At 32.9% G+C, this 14,177-nt stretch overlaps 1 protein-coding gene across 1 annotated transcript; it reads left to right on the forward strand.

Annotated features, from left to right (window-relative positions):
- Positions 1 to 8,593: 8,593 nt before the first annotated feature.
- On the forward strand, positions 8,594 to 13,930 carry LOC139876569 (enolase). Its single transcript, XM_071863910.1, has 17 exons — positions 8,594 to 8,710; positions 9,328 to 9,391; positions 9,562 to 9,626; positions 9,726 to 9,773; positions 9,886 to 9,972; positions 10,084 to 10,164; positions 10,270 to 10,371; positions 10,487 to 10,567; positions 10,692 to 10,766; positions 11,204 to 11,266; positions 11,650 to 11,727; positions 11,814 to 12,008; positions 12,098 to 12,148; positions 12,372 to 12,460; positions 12,587 to 12,638; positions 12,758 to 12,814; positions 13,531 to 13,930. The coding sequence occupies exons 1-17, from the start codon at positions 8,645 to 8,647 to the stop codon at positions 13,609 to 13,611; spliced, it is 1,335 nt and encodes a 444-aa protein (XP_071720011.1). The 5' UTR covers positions 8,594 to 8,644; the 3' UTR covers positions 13,612 to 13,930.
- The last annotated feature ends 247 nt before the right edge of the window (positions 13,931 to 14,177 follow it).

A 14,177-nucleotide genomic window follows, 5' to 3' on the forward strand; every position in this document is an offset into this window, starting at 1 on the left:
TATGAAATTTGAATGAAAATGGTTACTCTTTGGTGAATCAGATTCGTATATCTGTGGATGTAAGTAGGATGGTAAATGACTGTTGAATCAGATTTGAAGAATGTATAGTGTAACTTATTAATGTGAAATCTAAATATTCCTCGGGTATTTCCTACCCGTTAAAATATTTTCACCATTAACAGTTTGTACGAAAGAATTTTAAATTACAATCTTTATGAAAAATATATATACATATATATTTTCTTCAGATGTAATCATGGATTTAATGAGTCAATGTGATATTAAACTCATCAGATTACAGCTAGAACTAGAGTACATAATCTCTAAAACTTTAGAGATTACATAATCGCCATGAAGGACGAAGATAGTTTATGTAGAACGATTCGTAGAACGATGATTATGCTAGAGGTACAGAATGAGATGTTGAGGCATGGATTGTTGATGGTACTAGTGCTGTTACTGATGGTACTGTTGGTGCCGGTGATGTTGCTGAAGCCGGTAAATTTTACACCATGTTCTCCAAATTTATTTTTCGAGCGCGAAGTTTGTTGACTTCTTTTATTATTCCGGGATGATTGTCGGTTGGAACGAGTGAATGAATAAGGTTTAGAATCTGAGATATTATGTAATCATGACGAGATATTCGAGAAATCAGGGTGAAAATGATATTTCGGACTGGTTCACCGGTAAGTGCTTCAAGTTCTTTGCCAAGAGGTAAATTCGGTTGGTGGAAAATATCGCCTTCTTCTCGTTTCCATTGGTTAAGTCAACTACGTACTCATCCTCAATTCATCCAGAACTGAAGATGACTAATTAGTAGATCCATTCCAGTTATACTGCGGCTGGAGCTCGTGTGGAAATCCATATCGGAATAGTTGTCGGAATAACTATCGGAATAGCTATCGGAATCGGAGGGACTCGAACTAGTTGAGGGATTTATCTCGTACAATCAGATGAAGGATTTTCGATAAGAAATAGAGTATAGGACGTAGATTAGTACCCTACAATACATAATTTACATATGCATATATAATACTAAAATCCCATAAGTTACGGAGGAATCTACGGAATATGTCAGGAAAAGTTACAGTAACAGATACGCTAAGATATGAAGTAGCAGGTATGCTAAGATATGAATTTTTTTTGTCTATACACTATTCATGAAATCCAGGCAGTAAGATATGTCTAGATTAAGAATGATAAGCAAGTGATTCCCTAAGAATGATAAGCAGGTAATTTTTGACACGAAATGATAAGCAAAACTTTTGACATGCGAACACGGTCGAAGTCCAGACTCACTAATGCATCCTAACGACTTATCAGTTTGACACACTAATGCAGACCTGGTTCGCTAAGACCACCGCTCGGATACCAACTGTAGAGACCCGTCCTAATCCATCCGGACGAAGTCCATATCGATTATAAACGATTCACAACAGTTGATTACATCACGAGGTACTTGATCTCTATATGATACATTTTACAAACATTGCATTCGTTTTTGAAAAGACAATCTTTCATTACATCGAAAGTTGACGGAATGCATACCATTTTATAATATATCTAACTATAATTGACTAAATAATAATCTTGATGAACTCAACGACTCGAATGCAACGTCTTTTGAAATATGTCATGAATGACTCCAAGTAATATCTCTCATATGAGCAAATGCACAGCGGAAGATTTCTTTCGTACCTGAGAATAAACATGCTTTAAAGTGTCAACTAAAAGGTTGGTGAGTTCATTAGTTTAACATAAATAATCATTTCCATCATTTTAATAGACCACAAGGTTTTCATTTCCAGTTCTCATAAATAAGCGTCCCATGCATAGAGACAAAAATATCATTCATATGGATTGAACACCTGGTAACCGACATTAACAAGATGCATATAAGAATATCCCCATCATTCCGGGATCCTCCTTCGGACATGATATAAATTTCGAAGTACTAAAGCATCCGGTACTTTGGATGGGGCTTGTTGGGCCCGATAGATCTATCTTTAGAGTTCGCGTCAATTAGGGTGTCTTTCCCTAATTCTTAGATTACCAGACTTAATAAAAAGGGGCATATTCGATTTCGATATTTCAACCATAGAATGTAGTTTCACGTACTTATGTCTATTTTGTAAATCATTTATAAAACCTGCATGTATTCTCATCCCAAAAATATTAGATTTTAAAAGTGGGACTATAACTCACACATATAAATATTGTAAAACTGTTAATAAAGCATTTGCATGTATTCTCAGCCAAAAAAAGTAAAGAGTAAAAAAGGGAGTAAATGAAACTCACGCATATAAATATTGTAAAACAGTTAATAAAGCATTTGCATGTATTCTCAGCCCCAAAAATGTAAAGAGTAAAAGGGAATCAATGAAACTCACTATACTGTATTTTGTAGTAAAAATACATATGACGATACTGAACAGTGCAGGGTTGGCCTCGGATTCACGAACCTATATTAAGTATATATATTAAATAATATAGTGAACTTTTAATGGTAATAAAATAACTTTTAATCATATAATATTCTTATTAGTACTGTATATATATTTCTACTGCTATTTATATATACTTTCATATCCGTTTTTATATTTTAATAATTTATATGTTCTGTTAGTAATTAAATAGATTTATATTATCAATTTTAAATCATTCATATTTATCATTATAGTAAATTATTAATGTTAAAGTTCTTATTAAAATAATTTAATTAATAATTAATATTAATATATTTAATTATTTATAATTATTAATATATTAATAAGAATTGAATTTGCTTTAATCATAATTAAACAAAACATATTATATTAAGTTTCTAGCATTATTTATATATCTTTAATATTTTAATTGTAAAAAAAAGTTTTATGTTAAACACTTATTAATATATCTTTAAGCTTATATCAGTTTAATTAGTATTTAAAAACAAAATTGGTTTATGATTATTAATATTTATATAACTTATAAATATAACCTATTAATAAGAAATACTTATAATTATTTTCATAATATACCTTTTATATCTTCTGTTTTACTGATTATGTGTATAATGATGATAATAATAATAATAATAATAATAATAATAATAATAATAATAATAATAATAATAATAATAATAATAATAATAATAATAATAAAAATAAAGTAACTAAATAAAGTTATAAAAATAATGAAGGAAGATATACGGAGCATTTTATCTTTATTTATTTAGTATTTCCCTTTATATTTCTAGACAACCATTTCACCCCAATCACTTCTACAACGTCCATCTGACCTAATTCATTTGTTCAGTCGTTCAAGGTTTCTCGCAGGAATTGAAGACAAGTCTCAGGTACGATCCATCAATTCGTTCTAATCAAACAAACACCTAATTAAAACCCTAAAAAGATTTCGATTTCATTGATTTAATTGAAATTTTGTTAGTTGATTGAAAGAGGTTTAATTTATTATTCATTGTATGTACGAATTGATTGAGTGTTTGTAACAGAAAAGAAAAATTATTGGTTCTTGTTCGGTTTCGATTGTTTAAGTGGGTTTGTGGATGGTGGGGTTCGAGTGCTGATTAAAAACAGAAAAGATTAAGCAACCGGTGATGTTTGGTTAATATAGCAGCAGCAAGAGGTTTTCACAAATGAGATGATTTGATCTCTGTAATAGGAATTAGAAACAGTCCGATAATAGCAACGAAGGTATTGGGTTGCAGGTAAAATTAGGGTTTTGAATTTTATACAATTCGAATTTAATAGTATAAAGGTATGAGTTCATATATTTATTCATAATTTAAATTTGTAGTTCTTGTTTTGATTTCGTTGAAATTGTTGATTCATTTGTTATGTTCTAGATTTTGACATTTTCATAGTTATAATGTGGAAATCAGGTAAATAAATGATCATACGCATAGATTTAAAATTTTACCGGCTTTTTCTTGGTCTCCAATGACAGATGTGTACTCGTGCTATTTTGAAGGAAAAATTCGTATAGCTGGTTCAGCAATTTTTTTCACTCTTCGGTGTAATATACTTCTCTAACTCTTCAATTTAGATTGTAAATATGTTTGCTCTATTGACTTGTGTTTTCTTGATTGATTGCGAATATACTTGACCTGGGTTTTGATGGTCGTGGGTGGTAGTGGTTTCAACTAGATTAGCAAACAGAACGAACTATAACTGTAGCAATTACTTTTGCAGCAGCATGGGTCAATTTGTAGTGGAGGTTTGGTTGTGTTTTGGACGGAATAGAAACAAGTCTGCAGCTGTAGTAACAACATTACCACAGCTACTGCTGTCCCTGTACAGAAACAACGATAGAAAAGAAAAAGAAAGAAGAAGAAAAAAATAAAGAAAAGAAAACAGAAGCTGTAGAACTGGAGTGTGTTTGCAAGGTGGAAATCGAGAGTAGAAGTGCAACAGCAATAAAGGGTTCAGTTTTAGAATTGAATTTTAGTTGATAAGTTTGCGGATTCAAAGTAAGTGATTGTTGTAATTTTGTCCAGAGACAGGAAGTATGATAGATGATGAAGTAGTGTTTGGGTTAATTGGATGTTGTTTACATTAATTGATCAAAGTTGTAGTGTAGTAGGTATGGTGGTCGACAGTTTTCATTATCAAGAACAGAAACTAAAGCTAAAGAGAAAGAGATTGTTAACAGAAATTTTGTTGTATATGTAATTGCATTCGATATGTATCTCAATCAAGTAGACAAATTATACAGAAAAGATAGCGACTGAAATTGTAATTTATCTGTTTCAAAATATAATTTTTTTTTAATTATGTAATATATAATAATTGTATAATATATGTTGCATATTTCTATATATATATATATATATATATATATATATATATATATATATATATATATATATATATATATATATATATATATATATATATATATATATATATATCGTAATATACATAAAATAATAATCATGTATAGAAATCATAAATTTATATATACAGATTTATTGTAATACTATATCTTGTTATATCTTTTATTATTTTATTTTACACCATTAATTCAAACAATTTCAGTATATAATATTTCATATTATTATATACTTATATACACATACATATATATTTTAAATATATGTATATCTATTTACAGTTAATTGTTCGTGAATCGTCGGAATCGGTCGAAGGTTAAATTTGAATATATGAACATAGTTTCCTAAATTTTCGAGACTCAACATTACAGACTTTGCTTATCGTGTCGAAATCATATAAAGATTAAGTTTAAATTTAGTCGGAAATTCCCGGGTCATCACATAATCTGTATCTAAATTCTTCATCTCCATAGCCTATGAATATGCATGGAGTGGTCCTTGCATCTAGCTTCTGCCTGAGCTCCTTGGATACATGTGCGTACGCCAAACATCCAAATACTCTTAAGTGAGAGTATGATGGATCCTTTCCAGACCAAAGTTTCTCCGGAACTTCAAAATTCAGTAGTACCGATGGAGATCGGTTGATCAAGTAACATGCGGCTCTGACTGATTCTCCTCAGAATGGCTTTGGCAGCTTAGCCATACTGAGCATGCTCCGAACACGTTCCATGATTGTTCGGTTCATTCTTTCTGCTATACCATTGTGTTGAGGGGTACGTGGAACTGTCACCTCATGTAGGATGCCATATCATATGCAATAGGCATCGAACTGTCTGGAAGAGTATTCACCGCCGTTGTCGGATCGAAGACACTTTAACTTCTTTCCTGTCTCACGTTCTACCATGACATGAAACTGTTTGAAGTAATCGAAAACCTGGTCCTTCGTTCGCAAGAAATATACCCACACCTTTTGAGAAGCATCGTCGATAAACGTTAGAAAGTATCGGTTGCCGCCAATTGATTCAACCTCCAAGGGACCGCAAACATCAGAGTGCACCAGACTGAGTAACTCTGATCTTCTCGTTGAAGAGGAATTAAACGAGACTCTATGATTCTTACCAAACAGACAATGATTGCAAGGATCTAGTGCAACATCATTGTCTACATTGACAAGCTCCTTCTTTATTAGGGTAGACAACCCTTTCTCACTCATGTGACCGAGTCTCTGGTGCCATAAATTTTGTGACGCCTCTTTTTCTGCAACATTAAGGCCGTCTGTACAGATCTTCACATGAGTTTTGTATAGTGTGCCATAAATGTGTCCTCGAGCGACTATCATAGCGCCTCTTGACAATTTCCATGTGCCTCTACTGAAATGACTATCATAGCCGTGTTTGTCTAGAGCTACTCCAGAAAGTAGATTCAGCCAAAATCTGGCACATGGCGGACATCCTTCAAAGTGATATTGCTCCCAGAACTTGTCTTTATCTTGACATCACCAATTCTGACAATCTCTGCGGAACTAGAATTTCCCATTTTCACAGCTCCAAAGTTTCCATCTTTGTATATTGTGAAGTATTCCTTGTATGGAGTCACGTGGTAGGATGCTGCAGTATCTACCACCCATTCAGTGTCTTCTCGTGAGACGTGAAGGCATGTCTCATCATGGGTTGAACAATAAGCGACATCACCAGAGATAGTCACTAATGTTTCTCCACCCTTATTCTTCGGCTGTGAACTGCTCTGATCTTGTTCCTTTTTCAATCTGTAGCAGTTCTTCTTCATATGTCCTTCTAATCCACAATGATAGCATTTATATATTGATTTTCTGCTATCAGCAGACCTGCCCCTACTCTTGCTTCTGCCTCTCCATTTATTTTTGCTACTCATTCGTTGTCTCCCCCGATTCTCTGTGACAAAGGCATGGGTCTGATCTGTGTCCATGTCCTTTCTCCTTGCCTCTTCACTGAATAGGGCATCCTTGACCATTGACATGGTAAGTTTGCCATTCGGGGTTGAGTTGCTGAGTGTTACGACCAGCGTCTCCCAACTATCAGGAAGAGAACTAAGTAGCAGTAACACCTGAACTTCATCGCCAAGAGGCATCTCTACAGATGATAACTGGTTGACCAAGCTCTGGAACTTACTGGTATGGTCGGCAACTGAAGTTCCACTTTTAAGCTTCATGTTAACTAAACGCCTCATCAACATGGCTTTAATCCGAGCAGTCTTGGCCTGGTACATGTCCTCCAACTTTTTTTAGAGGACATATGCGTCTGTCTCTTGTGCAACATGGTGGAAGACACTATGATTAATCCATTGACGGATCTGACCAATAGTTTTTCGGTTTAACTTCTTCCACTCTTTCTCTTTGGCGGAATCAGGATTTGTACCCTTTAATTCAATAGGGTCAAACAAATCCTTACAGCTGAGGAGATCTTCCATTCGAGGTTTGCACAACGCGTAGTTGGTGGCAGTGAGCATAATCATGCCTTCGGAAGATGATCCTGACTCTTCCGTGGACATTATCACCTTACAAATAACTTTTCAACACAAACGGGGTTGAAAACTTCAAGAAACTTAAACACTCGACCAATGCCTCTAACCTAGCTCTGATACCACTTGTTGTGATTTATGAGAGGATCGCCTGGACGTTGGTAGACAAAAATTTGAGAGAAAATAACTCTATTACTCACAAGAATAAATTACAGAGTATTACAAAACTCTTACAAAAAAAAAAAAAACTCTCAAACTAAAACACTAGGAATCTCACCACTATCTAGGATGTATTCACTCTTGGTTATGATTACACTTTAACTCACACACACTAACTAGGTGTGATTACACTTTTCCGAATGCATTACAAATGAGGCTTACACCCCTATTTATAGAAAAACATTGAGGAGGTGGAAGGTGTGAACGCAGATCGGTGTGAACGCAATATGGTGGCTAGCCGTAATTGAGTTCAATTTTGCTACTTCCTTAGAATGGTGTGAACGGAGAACAAAGTTGCTAGTCGTCATCGTGTTCAAGTTTGCTTCTTCTTCATGAGAAAACATCTAGATTACGGCTTCTAGATTGTAGGCTGGAAACCATCAAAGAGTAATAACACCGATCAATCGACGTTAATACCCATTAATTAGTGAGGTTAATAGCAAAAATACAGTGGCCATTTTCTATTAACGAACGCTTTTGTCTATTGTGTTTCGCTAAAGACAGACATTGAGCTAATAGTTGTCATTAACGTGTATAAAATAATAAAATAGTTAACGACGGTCTTAAGCCTTTAAGAACTACCATTAGCAAATTCCTATACTAATCTAACTTGCCACAATAAGAAAACTTATACAAATTATGAAACTATGGTCTTAAGCCTTTCCCATATCGTTTGGGGTAAAGGGGAGGGGGGTTTTACTTGGCCATGCCCTTGGATCGGTTTCAAGATTTCCTCCCGGGCAGCGATGGGGGCGGAGTCATTATCGCTGCATCGACAATAGTCGAAACGGGAGATGATCGCAACGGGTGGTTTAAGTCCCCCTCAGTTAATCCAAATCGCTGTTAAAAAAAAAAAAAATCTAACAAGGCAGAAAAATGAATATTTCAAAAGAAAAAATATTTGTAATAATAATATCCAAAAATAGAAAGATATGATTTTTATATATTTATCGGAGCAAATGACTTATTCATCACGAAATTTGGGAAGGCTATAAATAATTCAAAACACCTACAAATACTCAACCTACCTTCTTTTTTCCTCATTCCAATTTCTCATTTTGATTTCTCAAATTTCTGCAATTTTAATAATACTATATGGCCACAATCAAATCAGTTACTGCTCGCCAAATCTTCGATAGCAGAGGCAATCCGACGGTTGAGGTTCGTTCTTTTGATAAATGCATCCATTGTTATTTTTAATTACTTTTGCTATGAATCAGATCGATCAGTTAATGCAGTAATTAGGTAATTGTGATTTGGTTAATTTAATATAGATACAAATGTATATACTAATATACGTTTGTTGACTATAATTAAATTTTATGCATATTTGTATATACCAGCATGTGAACATGCATAACAATATTATATAAACTTCTATGTACATGAAAGTTATTGATTAGTTGAATATGGTTATTTTTAGAATGACATTATACTTATTGGTCTAATTTTGAGCGAGGTATAATAATGTATATTGCGAGTATAATCGCAATTGGGTTATTGTTAGGTTTTGTATATGAAAGTTATTGATTAGTTGAATATGGTTATTTTTAATTACTTTTGCTATGAATCATAGCAGATAATTTAATAATTAGGTAATTGTGTTCTGTTTATATCAATATAGATAGTAAATATATTTACTAATGTACTGATTATGTATTATACGATCAAATAGACCGATATTGTTATTGTACATCTAACTGTGAAAATAAGCATATGTATGTTGATATTGTTTTACTAAAATTGGTTTTTTTTTCTAATTTTTTTTTGTTTTATAGGTAGATATTACTCTATCTGATGGTACATTTGCCCGAGCTGCTGTTCCTAGTGGGGCATCCACGGGTAAGATCGATCAGTTACTATGATTAAACGAATTGTTAAACAATTTTTTTTTATAATGATGTCACAAAATGTTTTTTATTATCATTATCATTTAATTTTATCAAAAAATGTTATATCAGTTTGATGTTGTTTAATATTTATAAGATGTGCCTAAAACTCTTGTATTATAGGTGTCTACGAAGCACTAGAATTAAGAGATGGAGGCTCGGATTACTTAGGAAAAGGTGTCACCAAGGTGCGCTTATCGTCTTAATATTTTCTTGTTTGCTTACCATTTTCGACGACCCTAATGCTTATATATGTTATTATGTTAATTTTTGTGTTATATGTTTAGGCGGTTTCAAACGTGAACCATGTTATTGGCCCTGCTATTATAGGCAAGGTTTGTTTCACATCCTTACCTCTTGTTATATATTAGTAATAAAATTAAATATAATATTTAATATGAATATATAAAATATCTGATTTTATGATTTGAATGTATGTTTATACAGGATCCAACTGATCAAACAGGCATTGATAATTACATGGTTCAAGAACTTGATGGAACCAAAAACGAGTGGGGTTGGTGCAAGCAAAAGGTATATATATTCTCATATATTAAATGCATCTTTTTTATTTTATTTTTTAATTTTTTTATCATAACATTTCTGTTAATCGTACTAATTTAACTACTTAACTGTATTGTTTAGCTTGGAGCAAATGCTATTTTGGCAGTATCTCTTGCCCTTTGTAAAGCAGGGGCTAGTGTAAAAAAGATTCCCCTTTATAAGGTAATTTATCTTACAAAAGACCTATATATATATACACATATATATGTATGTATTTGTGCTAATCTCAACAATAATTCAACTGATATATTTGGAAATTTCTTGCAGCATATTGCAAACTTGGCTGGCAACAACAAATTAGTGTTACCAGTACCAGCATTCAACGTTATCAATGGTGGATCACATGCAGGAAACAAACTTGCAATGCAGGTATAAGTTATTATGATTATATATGTTACATATTTATTTATTTTAAAAGATAAAAATAGTTGTGGTAGGATATACAAATTTTTTATTTAACAAGCTTAATTTTTTTTTCTTTCAGGAATTCATGATTCTTCCTACGGGTGCTTCTAGTTTTAAGGAGGCGATGAAAATGGGTGTTGAAGTATACCACAATTTAAAGGTGAAATGAAACTTTTTTTTTTTTTTTTAATTTTTAATTTTTTTTCAATAGCCTAAACTGAATTCATGTACTATGAACTTTAGTGTATGAATACTGAATTACTTATTATTTCTTATTTTTGCAGTCTGTTATTAAGAAGAAATATGGTCAAGATGCAACAAATGTTGGTGATGAAGGTGGCTTTGCTCCTAATATTCAGGTAATCATGGTTTGAAATTTCTCATTTATAAACTTTCATTATTTTAACAACTCCTAGTTTCTTTTATTGATGTGGTTCAGCGGTTGGTGGTCTGCTTCCTTTAGGGGAGGTCAGAAGTTCGACCCCCGTTGGCTACATATTAAAAACACAATTTCATCCCTGCCATGAAGTATCCACCCATGGCACATTTCCCATATCGTTTGGGGGTAAAGGGGAGGGGGGTTTTACTTGGCCGTGCCCTTGGATCAGTTTCAAGGTTTCCTCCCGGGCAGCGATGAGGGCGGGGTTATTATCGCTGCGTCGGCATAGTCGACACGGGAGATGATCGCAACGGGTGGTAAAGTACCCCTCGGGTGATCCCAATCGCTGTTAAAAAAAAAATATAAAAAAAAAAAAATTAGTAGCTCGTAACATGATAATGTGTGTTTCGTTTGTAGGAAAACAAGGAGGGCCTTGAGTTGCTCAAAACAGCGATTGAAAAAGCTGGTTACATAGGAAAGGTAATGTATATTTATTTTTAGAGGTGGCAAAATGAGCGAGTTTAATATGGTCAAAATGAGAACAATGAAAAAGGTGATATCTTTGTGTTAACAATTAATTTTTTTTTAAATAAAATGATTTAGAAGGACATACATTAAAGTTCACTTTGGGTGGCTTTCAACACCTTGCCTTTCTAGTCTTTAGATATACCTTTTACACATGTTTGACCCGTTAGAGATTGACCCATTCGAAAGTATATAAGTCAAAAGATTCACTTATGGATGACATGCGTCAAGTCTTGATTTCCTGGAGTTTTTTAAGTTGAGTGAATTTGTAACGTCTTTAAACAAAAATATAATCATATTATACTCGTATTCGAATTCTTAAATTTGTTTTTTTGTAGGTTGTTATTGGAATGGATGTTGCTGCATCTGAATTTTACGGAAAGGACAAAAACTACGATCTCAATTTCAAGGAAGAGGTAAAAATTTCATTAATTATTTAATACTAATCTTTATTTTAATATCAAAAGTGTTTCATGCTGATGTCATCGATTTCCTTTCATAGAACAATGACGGATCTCAAAAGATTTCGGGAGTACAACTTAAGGATCTTTACAAATCGTTTGTGAACGAATACCCAATTGTATCTATCGAAGATCCGTTCGATCAAGACGATTGGGAGCATTATGGAAAAATGACCGAAGAATGCGGTGACAAAGTACAGATCGTTGGTGACGATCTTTTGGTCACTAATCCAACGGTTAGGATCGACCCTTTTTTTTTTAAGTATCCAAAATCTTTTAATTAATGTTTTTAGTAACTTTTTAAATTGTATATTTTGTGTTATAGAGAGTTAAGAAGGCAATTGCTGAGAAGACGTGTAACGCTCTTCTCCTTAAGGTATGTTAATAATGTTTGTTTTATCACTTGAGCAATTTTGACCCGTTTACTTATAAATGGGTCGATTTTCGTTATATGGTTCAAACGGATAGACAAAAGGCTGAAAGAAAATGGGTAGAGCTTTTTTTATATATATAAAAAAAACCCTCTTACCTAATTTAATAAAAAAAATATAATGTGTAACTGTTAGTAATATAACTAACATTTTGTTCATTAATTTTAGGTTAACCAAATTGGATCTGTGACTGAGAGTATTGAAGCCGTCAAAATGTCCAAACAAGCTGGGTGGGGTGTGATGGCCAGTCACCGCAGGTATGATAATACATACATTTATAATATTATTAAATTTTTAATATATTAAAAATGTTTCCGATTTGTATTTTTTTTTTTTTTTTGCGCCATTTTTTAATAAATTAACGTTTTGAAATTGTATTCCAGTGGTGAAACTGAAGACACATTCATTGCTGATCTTTCTGTGGGTTTAGCAACGGTAATGATCTAATTATGATGAACATAAATAATAAATAAATAAATTATATTATAAAAATTATGAAAATATAAAAATATAGGATGGATTCTGATTATACAATGTGATTCGAAAATCTCCAGGGCCAAATCAAGACTGGAGCACCTTGCAGGTCAGAACGTCTTGCCAAGTACAATCAGGTTTGTTTTTTTCACCTTCTAGGCCCAAATCATCATTTCAACATACTGATTAGTTTGACTTTTTGTTCAACAAGATTGACTTTTTTTAAAGGCATCAATAAGATTGTCTTATGTTGTGATCATGATTTGTGAAGTTTTAAATCACTGGATCTTGGACTATTATCTCCAAAATCTATAATAAAAGCTAAATGGGTCCAAATTTCCACACTGACCCATTTCATTTCATTCATAATTAACTGATATTAGACTATAATAAAAGCTAAATGGGTCCAAATTTCCACACTGACCCATTTCATTTCATTCATAATTAACTGATGTTACACTATTATAAAAGCTAAATGGGTCCAAATTTCCACACTGACCCATTTCATTTCATTCATAATTAACTGATGTTACACTATTATAAAAGCTAAATGGGTCCAAATTTCCACACTGACCCATTTCATTTCATTCATAATTAACTGATGATAGACTATAATAAAAGCTAAATGGGTCCAAATTTCCACACTGACCCATTTCATTTCATTCATAATTAACTGATGATAGACTATAATAAAAGCTAAATGGGTCCAAATTTCCACACTGACCCATTTCATTTCATCCATAATTAGCTGATATCAGACTATAATAAAAGCTAAATGGGTCCAAATTCCCACCTCTAATTTTGAGCAATAATTCATAATTGACCAAAAGCTATCGTTTTTCACTGTATACAGCTCCTGCGAATTGAAGAAGAGCTCGGGTCAGATGCGATTTACGCTGGAACCAACTTCCGCAAGCCCGTTGATCCCTACTAAACTGACTCTTGATACAATGCTCCATCCAAATAAATACTAAGGGAAGGGCAAAATAGTCTTTTCATGGATAATAATGGATGGTGATATCTCACTTTTATTTCGATATTATTACTTCTAAACGTTTGTGGCAACGATGAAGCTTTAAGAGGCCGAATTAGTTATGATTTAAATCTGGTTTCTGTTTGTGATTATTTATCTTTATAGCCCTTGTTGGCCATGTAACGTGGGCTAAGTTTTATTTTTATTTTTGATTTTTGATGTTCAACTTATTTGCATTGGATTATGTATATGATGCATTGAAACCAAAGTCATGTTCAAAACACTATCAATTACATTTGTCTTTTTCCTTTGGATGTATTTTGGGGACAACATTTTGAATATTCGCTATTGGGTTGGTTAGTTAATTCTTATGAACTCTATTATGATTAAATCTGATTATAATCGGGTTAAAATCGTTAACATGAGCATGGTGTCAACATTTTACCAAGTACTCGTGGATTCTTTGACCATGGTGATGGTATTGTTGTGGTGACGTGTGGTTGTAAGGGGTAATTATCCTAATAATG

This window comes from Rutidosis leptorrhynchoides, chromosome 11, assembly GCF_046630445.1.
Source record: "Rutidosis leptorrhynchoides isolate AG116_Rl617_1_P2 chromosome 11, CSIRO_AGI_Rlap_v1, whole genome shotgun sequence".
Classification (NCBI taxonomy): Eukaryota; Viridiplantae; Streptophyta; class Magnoliopsida; order Asterales; family Asteraceae; genus Rutidosis; species Rutidosis leptorrhynchoides.

Bases quoted from the DNA above. Each gene is read 5' to 3' on its own strand.
- LOC139876569 (XM_071863910.1), top strand. From the start codon at position 8,645: ATGGCCACAATCAAATCAGTTACTGCTCGCCAAATCTTCGATAGCAGA. The intron at 9,392-9,561 runs GTAAGATCGATC...CTTGTATTATAG, and splicing joins TCCTAGTGGGGCATCCACGG to GTGTCTACGAAGCACTAGAA. The intron at 10,165-10,269 runs GTAATTTATCTT...AATTTCTTGCAG, and splicing joins AAAAGATTCCCCTTTATAAG to CATATTGCAAACTTGGCTGG.